The 9,527-nt window shown below is 46.6% G+C and overlaps 1 protein-coding gene across 1 annotated transcript in view; it reads left to right on the plus strand.

The window, feature by feature from the left end:
• The first annotated feature begins 6,666 nt into the window (after positions 1-6,666).
• Positions 6,667-9,527, plus strand: part of LOC128357735 (CDK5 and ABL1 enzyme substrate 2-like) — a 12,551-nt gene continuing 9,690 nt past the window's right edge. Inside the window, exons 1-2 of the mRNA XM_053318105.1 lie at positions 6,667-6,706; positions 6,999-7,163. Coding sequence (XP_053174080.1) covers positions 6,667-6,706; positions 6,999-7,163 — 205 coding nt within the window. The remainder of the gene's footprint in view (positions 6,707-6,998; positions 7,164-9,527) is intronic.

Below are 9,527 nucleotides of genomic sequence, written 5' to 3' on the forward strand. Positions count from 1 at the left end.
CCGCCTTATCTCTTTCTTTCCTCCCCCCTTCCTCCCTTTCTCTTTTCCTTTCTCCCTCCCTCCTGTCCTTCCTTCCTCCCTCCCTCCCTTCTCCCTCCCTCCTGTCCTTCCTTCCTCCCTCCCTCCCTTCTTCCTCCTTTCCTTTCTTCCCTCCTCCCTCCTTCCCTTCCTCCCTTCCTTCCTCTCCCTTCCTTCCTTCCCTCCTCCATTTCATACGGACACATAAACACGTGAATAATACTCTACTCATCTCTGTCACAGCGTAGTAAAGTAATATACTAGTTTATATAATCATTACTAACGTTAAGAAGTGATTATGTTTATGGGAAACATGTTTGGGCTAAATGTGGTTTCTACTTCCTTGAGGGTACGCCACCTTCATCGCCATGGCAACCGTAAACACCACCAAACGAGCTTCCTCCAATTGAGTCACCTTAAATTTTTCCATCACCTATAATTAACCTTTGACCCCGCCTGTTTGACTGTTCCTTCCTTCCTTCCTTCCTTCCTTCCTTCTTCCTTCATTTTTCGATCTTCCTTCCTTCCTTCTTTCCTTGCTTTCTTTCCTTCCTTCTTCCTCCCTTCCTTCCTTCCTTCCTCCCTCCTTCTCTCTTCCTTTCCTCCCTGTACCTTCCTCCTTCCTTCTTTCCTCTGGCCTTCTTTCCTTTCTCCTCCCTCTTACCTTACTTCGTCATCTCCCTCCTCCCTCCCTCACTCCCTTCCTCCCTTCCTTTCTTCCTCCATCCTCCCTCCCTTCCTTCCTCCCTCCTTCTCTCTTCCTTCCTTTCCTCCCCCGTACATCCCTCCTTTCCTTCCTCCCTTCCTCCCTCTTACCTTACTTCCTCCATCCTCCCTTCCTCCCTTCCTTCTTCCTTTCCTTCTCCCTCATTTCCTCCCTTCCTTTCTTCTCCATCCTCCCTCCCTTCCTTCCTCCCTCCTTTCCTTCCTTCCTTCCCTCCTCCTCCTTCCTTCCTCCCTTCCTTCCTTCCAGGAGGGTTAATTATGAAACAGTCCATCAGTGATAATATCTTAGAGGACGGAGTTAAAAATAATCCTATTGAAATCTTTACATCAGAGAGATTTAGAGAAAAAGAAAGAAAGAAGCATAAGAGCAGACTTGACTTACTTTACTTTAAATGTGTTATAAATAGTCAGTGATTACCTAAAAACTGTCTTTCCTTTCTTTCCTTCCTTTCTTTCCTTCCTTCTTCCTCCTCCTAAAAACTGCTGGATGTATTAGAAGAGGAGGAAGGGGCTTTCTTTCCTTTTTCCCTCCCTCCTTCCTTCCTTCCCTCGTAACTTCCTCCTTCCTTCTTTCCTCTGTCCTTCTTTCCTTCTCCTCCCTCCTACCTTCCTCCCTCCATCCTCCCTTCCTTTCTTCCTTCCTTTCTTCCTTTCTTCCTTCTTTATTTCGTCCCTTCCTTCCTTTCCTTCCCCCTTCTTCCCTCCCTCCCTCCCTTCCTTCCTTCCTTCTCTCTTCCTTTCCTTCCTTCTTACCTTCCCCTCCTCTTTCTCTCTTCCTTTCCTCCCCTGTACCTTCCACCCTTCCTTCCCTCGTCCCTCCCTCCCTTCCTTCCTCCCTCTTTTCCTTCCTTTCTTTCCTTCCTTCTTCTCCTCCTAAAAACTGTCTGCACATGCAATATATTATCTTGCTGATCCAGTTATCTACACAATACTGCTGCTGGAGGTCCTTTCCTTCCATCCTTCCTTTCTTCCTTCCTTCCTTCCTTCCTTTCTTTCTTCCTCCTCCTTTCCTTCCTTCCTTCCTTTCTTTCCTTCCTTCTTCTTCCCTCCCTTCCTTCCTTCCTTCTCTCCTTCCTTCCTTCCTTCCTTCTCTCTTCCTTTCCTCTCCCGTACCTTCCTTCTTTCCTCTGTCCTTCTTTCCTTTCTCCTTCCCTCCTACCTTCCTCCCTCCTTCCCCCCCTCCTTTCCTTCCTTCCTTCCCTCCTCCCTTCCTTCCTTTTCTCTTTCTTTTCCTCCCATACCTTCCTCTGTCCTTCCTTCCTTCCTTCCTCCATCCTCCCTCCTTCTCTCTTCCTTTCCTCCCCCTTACCTTCCTCCCTTCCTTCTTTCCTCTGTCCTTCTTCCTTTCTCCTCCCTCCTTCCTTCCTTCCTTACCTCCCTCCTCCTCCCTCCTTCCCTCCTTTTCTTCCTTCCTTCCTTCCTTCCTTCCTTCCTTCCGTCCTTCCTCCCTCCTTCTGTCTTCCTTTCTTCCAGAGGAAAAGAGGAAGGGGCTCAGATTTGGTGATTTTTAAACCTGTGTGGCTGTGAATTTGGAGCATTTCCCTTTAAAATAGGGGTGGGGCGTGGTGGGGGGGGTGGGGGGTGAGATCCAGAGTCCACCAAAGCGCTCCATCTTTATTTTAATCATACTGATGCTCTGTTCTGCTTTGGTCTTTGGCTCTGTGACATCTATGACATCCGTAAGTTTAAAGCTAGTCAAAATGATGGTCACTTCAAAATCAGCAAGGTTTCCTGGAAATGCAATGGGGTTTTTTTTTTAAGTATCTGCTAATTATAATACACAACCGCCACTAGATGTCGCTCTATAGCACCAACGTCTCAAACACAGAACACTTCCACTCAATAAAGTTGAGTAAAAAAAAAAAGAAAAGAAAGTCACAACTCACACAAACGTTGATCAAACATGGATTAAGAATCTCTTATTTCTCACTTCACATGTTTTCAGAGACATATTTTAATGAACTTATTTATCCGTAATTTGAGAAAGTTTGTGATGTGGCCGCCATCTTGGAAATGGACTTGGAGGGACGAACATGCAGGTGACACCAGTTCAGTCTCCAAGACAACGGACAGAGAAGCTCAGATATCAACACACACACACACACACACACACACAGAGGTAGTGTGACTCAGTGTCATTTATTGCACCTTTAACTCTTACATACAGTTCAGTTTACATGTGAGAGCTGTAAAATCACCACATACACCATATACACATTTCTTTGAGCTAGTCTCATTCTAATATGATGATGATCAGAGCAGACTGCAGTAAAGTTAAGATGATGCTTCAACAGGAAGGAAACGATCTGTCAGTATGTTGATGCATCAAAGCAAACTAAGAGGAACTATCGTCTCTATGTTTGCTCTTCTGACTCTCTCTGTCTCGTTCTTCCTCTATCTCTCTGTGTGTTGTGTGTGTGTGTGTGTGTGTGTGTGTGTGTGTGTGTGTGTGTGTGTGCAGCTGATACACATTTGTATATATGCAAATGTCCAAGTTTGACCTCAGCATTCAAACATGTTGTATTCATCCAGTGGCAGTGCAGAGACTTTTGAAGGGCAGGGGCGACAGCACGTTCTCGCCACTGAAGAGGGCAGTTTAGCACACGCTTTGACTCCCAAGAGGGCACCTTAGCACGCGCTTTGACTCCAAGAGGGCACCTTAGCACGCGCTTTGACTCCCAAGAGGGCACCTTAGCACGCGCTTTGACTCCCAAGAGGGCACCTTAGCACACGTTCTGGCTCCCAAGAGGGCACCTTAGCACGCTCTGGCTCCCAAGAGGGCACCTTAGCACACGCTTCTGGCTCCCAAGAGGGCACCTTAGCACACGCTCTGGCTCCAAGAGGGCCACCTTAGCACGCTCTGGCTCCCAAGAGGGCACTTAGCACGCTCTGGCTCCCAAGAGGGCACCTTAGCACGCTCTGGCTCCCAAGAGGGCACCTTAGCACGTTCTGGCTCCCAAGAGGGCACCTTAGCACGCGTTCTGGCTCCCAAGAGGGCACCTTAGCACGCGTTCTGGCTCCCAGGAGGGCACCTTAGCCCGCGTTCTGGCTCCCAAGAGGGCACCTTAGCCCGCGTTCTGGCTCCCAAGAGGGCACCTTAGCCCGCGTTCTGGCTCCCAAGAGGGCACCTTAGCCCGCGTTCTGGCTCCCAAGAGGGCACCTTAGCCCGCGTTCTGGCTCCAAGAGGGCACCTTAGCCCAGCGTTCTGGCTCCCAAGAGGGCACCTTAGCCCGCGGTTCTGGCTCCCAAGAGGGCACCTAGCACTCGTTCTGGCTCCCAAGAGGGCACCTTAGCCCGCGTTCTGGCTCCAAGAGGCACCTTAGCACGCGTTCTGGCTCCCAAGAGGGCACCTTAGCCCGCGATCTGGCTCCCAAGAGGGCACCTTAGCACGCGTTCTGGCTCTCAAGAGGGCACCTTAGCACGCCTTTTGACTCCCAAGAGGGCACCTTAGCACGCCTTTTGGCTCCCAAGAGGGCACCTTAGCATGTGTTCTGGCTCCCAAGAGGGCACCTTGCATGTGTTCTGGCTCCCAAGAGTGCACCTTAGCCCGCGTTCTGGCTCCCAAGAGGGCACCTTAGCACGCGTTCTGGCTCCCAAGAGGGCACCTTAGCACGCGTTTTGGCTCCCAAGAGGGCACCTTAGCACGTGTTCTGGCTCCAAGAGGGCACCTTAGCACGTGTTCTGGCTCCCAAGAGGGCACCTTAGCACGCGTTCTGGCTCCAAGAGGGCACCTTAGCAACGCGTTCTGGCTACCAAGAGGGCACCTTAGCACGCGCTTTGACTCCCAAGAGGGCACCTTAGCACGCGTTCTGGCTCCAAGAGGCCACCTTAGCACGCGTTTAGCTCCCAAGAGGGCACCTAGCACGCCTTGTGACTCCAAGAGGGCACCTTAGCATGCGCTTTGACTCCAAGAGGGCACCTTAGCACGCGTTTTGGCTCCCAAGAGGGCACCTTAGCATGCGCTTTGACTCCCAATAGGGCACCTTAGCACGCACTTTGACTCCAAGAGGGCACCTTAGCACGCGTTCTGGCTCCCAAGAGGCACCTTAGCATGCGTTCTGGCTCCCAAGAGGGCACCTTAGCACGCACTTTGACTCCAAGAGGGCACCTTAGCACGCGTTCTGGCTCCCAAGAGGGCACCTTAGCACGCGTTCTGGCTCCCAAGAGGGCACCTTAGCACGCGCTTTGACCCCCAAGAGGGCACCTTAGCATGCGCTTTGACTCCCAAGAGGGCACCTTAGCACGCGTTTTTGGCTCCCAAGAGGGCACCTTAGCACGCGTTTTGGCTCCAAGAGGGCACCTTAGCACGAGTTCTGGCTCCCAAGAGGGCACCTTAGCAAGCGTTCTGGCTCCAAGAGGGCACCTTAGCATGCGTTTTGGCTCCCAAGAGGGCACCTTAGCATGCGTTCTGGCTCCAAAGAGGGCACCTTAGCACGCGCTTTGACTCCCAGAGGGCACCTTAGCACGCGCTTTGACTCCAAGAGGGAACCTTAGCACACGTTTCTGGCTCCCAAGAGGGCACCTTAGCCCGCGTTCTGGCTCCCAAGAGGGCACCTTAGCACACGTTTTGGCTCCCAAGAGGGCACCTTAGCAAGCGTTCTGGCTATCAAGAGGCACCTTAGCACGCGTTCTGGCTCTCAAGAGGGCACCTTAGCACACGTTTGGCTCCAAGAGGGCACCTTAGCACGCGCTTTGACTCCCAAGAGGGCACCTTAGCACGCGCTTGACTCCCAAGAGGGCACCTTAGCACGCGCTTTGACTCCCCAAGAGGGCACCTTAGCACGCGTTCTGGCTCCAAGCGTGCATTTTCAACAGTTGCGCCACGAGGGGGGGCGTCCCTTTAGTTTTTGAATTTTTAGGATATCCTCCTCTCTTTTAGGGCTCAAGGACTGGCCATTCTCTAAGCTCTCTGAGATGTCCTATGATTGTCACTGTGAGTAATACAAACTCCTCTCCAGATCGGCTAGCCTTGTGATCTTCTGCTGTCAAACATTTCCGCAGTGTCACTGAGTCAGTGTGGAATGCTGTCTCTGGTCTGGGGTCCAAGTCACTGGGTCAGTTTGAAGCCAGGGCTCTGAGTTAGGAGTGAAGCTTCCAGAGAGGCTTCATCACAGATCCACTGTCTGCAGCAGCCGGTCATGCCTAAAAATGACACCAATCAATGTTTAGTTTTTGGAATTTTAGGATATCCTCCTCTCTGTTAGGGCTCAAGGATTCACCATTCTCTAAGCTCTCTGAGATCTCATGTCCTATGACAAACTCCTCTGCAGGTCGGCCTTCATTCAAAAGTAGCTTGCATGGAGGTCGACAGAAAACGGAGAGAGAGAGAGGGAGAAAGAGAAGGAGAAGAGAGAGGAAGAGAAGGAGAAAGAGAAAGAGAGACGAGGAGAGAGAAAGAGAGAGACATAGAGAGAGAGAGACATAGAGAGAGAGACAGAGAGAGACAGCGAGAGACAGCGACGAGAGAGAGAGAGACAGAGAGAAAGAGAGAGACAGAGAGACATAGAGAGAGCGAGAGAGAGAGAGAGCGAGAGAGAGAGAGAGAGAGAGAGAGACGGGGAGAGAGAGAGAGAGAGAGACAGAGATAGAGAGCGAGAGAGAGCGAGAGACAGAGAGACAGAGAGAGAGACAGAAAGAGAGAGGGAGAGAGAGAGAGACATAGAGAGAGAGAGAGAGAGAGAGAGAGAGAGAGAGACAGAGAGAGAGAGAGAGAGAGAGAGACATAGAGAGAGAGAGAGAGAGAGAGAGAGAGAGAGAGAGAGAGAGAGACAGAGAGAGAGCAGATCACTGGTCATCTATAGACGGTGTCAGAACTCCACCTGCAGGGAAACGGAGCCTCTGGCCTTTCTGAGCAGGTGAGTCTGAGCGTGGCACAATCACTCCGGCTCATAGCTAACTACTGAACACTGGTGTGATTCCCCGATGGCTCTCGGTCTCTCTGGGTTTGTTACTGACATGGTCGGTAAGTGCTTTTAGGTGTCGCTCTCCACCAGCACCACATCAGTATTTACCATTAGTCCTTTTTTATTGTTCTTGTGAATTTATTGTCAGCTGGGAAAACACAGGTTTGAATGTGAAGTTATTAAATGTACAGATCTAACTCCAGTCAATGAACACACGCATGAATGAATGATTGAGCATCTTTTTTCTCTCTTTCTTTTTCTTCTTTATTGGTTTAAGAAGTAATTATGTTTTATGGGAAAGTTGGTTTGGGTTAAATTATCACTTAAAATGTGGTTTCTACTTCCTTAAAGGTACGCACCTCATCGTCATGGCAACCGTAAACACAGAAAAGGTACCCTCCGAGCCCAGTGTGGCATGTGAGGCAGGAGATATAAACGTCTGTAACACAACACTGGAGGATTTCACTCCAATGATAAACCGGGCTGATGACATTCATCCAGATCAGAGGTTAGCAGGTCAACCTACAGACCCCGGATGTTGATAACATGCCACCACGGGCTCGGAGGGGACTAGCACTAACGTATCATACTAAATATTGGTGAAATGAACTAGTTTGAGGCAGATAATGTGTTATATAGAGGCTTCAGATAATGTGTTATATAGAGGCTTCAGATAATGTGTTATATAGAGGCTTCAGATAATGTGTTATATAGAGGCTTCAGATAATGTGTTATATAGAGGCTTCAGATAATGTGTTATATAGAGGCTAAGCTTCAGATAATGTGTTATATAGAGGCTGAGCTTCAGATAATGTGTTATATAGAGGCTTCAGATAATGTGTTATATAGAGGCTAAGCTTCAGATAATGTGTTATATAGAGGCTTCAGATAATGTGTTATATAGAGGCTTCAGATAATGTGTTATATAGAGGCTGAGCTTCAGATAATGTGTTATATAGAGGCTGAGCTCAGATAATGTGTTATATAGAGCTGAGCTTCAGATAATGTGTTATATAGAGGCTGAGCTTCAGATAATGTGTTATATAGAGGCTAAGCTTCAGATAATGTGTTATATAGAGGCTGAGCTTCAGATAATGTGTTATATAGAGGCTGAGCTTCAGATAATGTTGTTATATAGAGGCTGAGCTTCAGATAATGTGTTATATAGAGGCTGAGCTTCAGATAATGTGTTATATAGAGGCTTCAGATAATGTGTTATATAGAGGCTTCAGATAATGTGTTATATAGAGGCTTCAGATAATGTGTTATATAGAGGCTGAGCTTCAGATAATGTGTTATATAGAGGCCTTCAGATAATGTGTTATATAGAGCTTCAGATAATGTGTTATATAGAGGCTGAGCTTCAGATAATGTGTTATATAGAGGCTAAGATTCAGATAAAGTGTTATATAGAGGCTAGATTCAGATAATGTGTTATATAGAGGCTTCAGATAATGTGTTATATAGAGGCTAAGATTCAGATAATGTGTTATATAGAGGCTAAGATTCAGATAATGTGTTATTATAGAGGCTGAGCTTCAGATAATGTGTTATATAGAGGCTGAGCTTCAGATAATGTGTTATATAGAGGCTGAGCTTCAGATAATGTGTTATATAGAGCTGAGCTTCAGATAATGTGTTATATAGAGGCTGAGCTTCAGATAATGTGTTATATAGAGGCTGAGCATCAGATAATGTGTTATATAGAGGCTTCAGATAATGTGTTATATAGAGGCTGAGCTTCAGATAATGTGTTATATAGAGGGCTTCAGATAATGTGTTATATAGAGGCTTCTGATAATGTGTTATATAGAGGCTTCAGATAATGTGTTATATAGAGGCTTCAGATAATGTGTTATATAGAGGCTTCAGATAATGTGTTATATAGAGGCTGCGCTTCAGATAATGTGTTATATAGAGGCTGAGCTTCAGATAATGTGTTATATAGAGGCTGAGCTTCAGATAATGTGTTATATAGAGGCTTCAGATAATGTGTTATATAGAGGCTTCAGATAATGTGTTATATAGAGGCTTCAGATAATGGTTATATAGAGGCTGAGCTTCAGATAATGTGTTATATAGAGGCTTCAGATAATGTGTTATATAGAGGCTGAGCTTCAGATAATGTGTTATATAGAGGCTTCTGATAATGTGTTATATAGAGGCTTCAGATAATGTGTTATATAGAGACTTCAGATAATGTGTTATATAGAGGCTTCAGATAATGTGTTATATAGAGGCTTCAGATATGTGTTATATAGAGGCTAAGCTTCAGATAATGTGTTATTAGAGGCTGAGCTTCAGATAATGTGTTATATAGAGGCTTCAGATAATGTGTTAATAGAGGCTTCAGATAATGTGTTATATAGAGCTTCAGATAATGTGTTATATAGAGACTGAGCTTCAGATAATGTGTTATATAGAGGCTTCAGATAATGTGTTATATAGAGGCTAAGCTTCAGATAATGTGTTATATAGAGGCTGAGCTTCAGATAATGTGTTATATAGAGGCTGAGCTTCAGATAATGTGTTTATATAGAGGCTGAGCTTCAGATAATGTGTTATATAGAGCTGAGCTTCAGATAATGTGTTATATAGAGGCTGAGCTTCAGATAATGTGTTATATAGAGGCTGAGCTTCAGATAATGTGTTATATAGAGGCTCAGATAATGTGTTATATAGAGGCTTCAGATAATGTGTTATATAGAGCTTCAGATAATGTGTTATATAGAGGCTGAGCTTCAGATAATGTGTTATATAGAGGCTGAGCTTCGGTGCCCGTGACTCGCATTATACAGATATACACAGCAACACTGGAGCTCAATTTGTCCGAACGGCGTAAGGTAAGTAAATGATCGTATTTTATGCTAGAAATAAGGT

Source organism: Scomber japonicus, chromosome 4 (assembly GCF_027409825.1).
Source record: "Scomber japonicus isolate fScoJap1 chromosome 4, fScoJap1.pri, whole genome shotgun sequence".
Taxonomy (NCBI): Eukaryota; Metazoa; Chordata; class Actinopteri; order Scombriformes; family Scombridae; genus Scomber; species Scomber japonicus.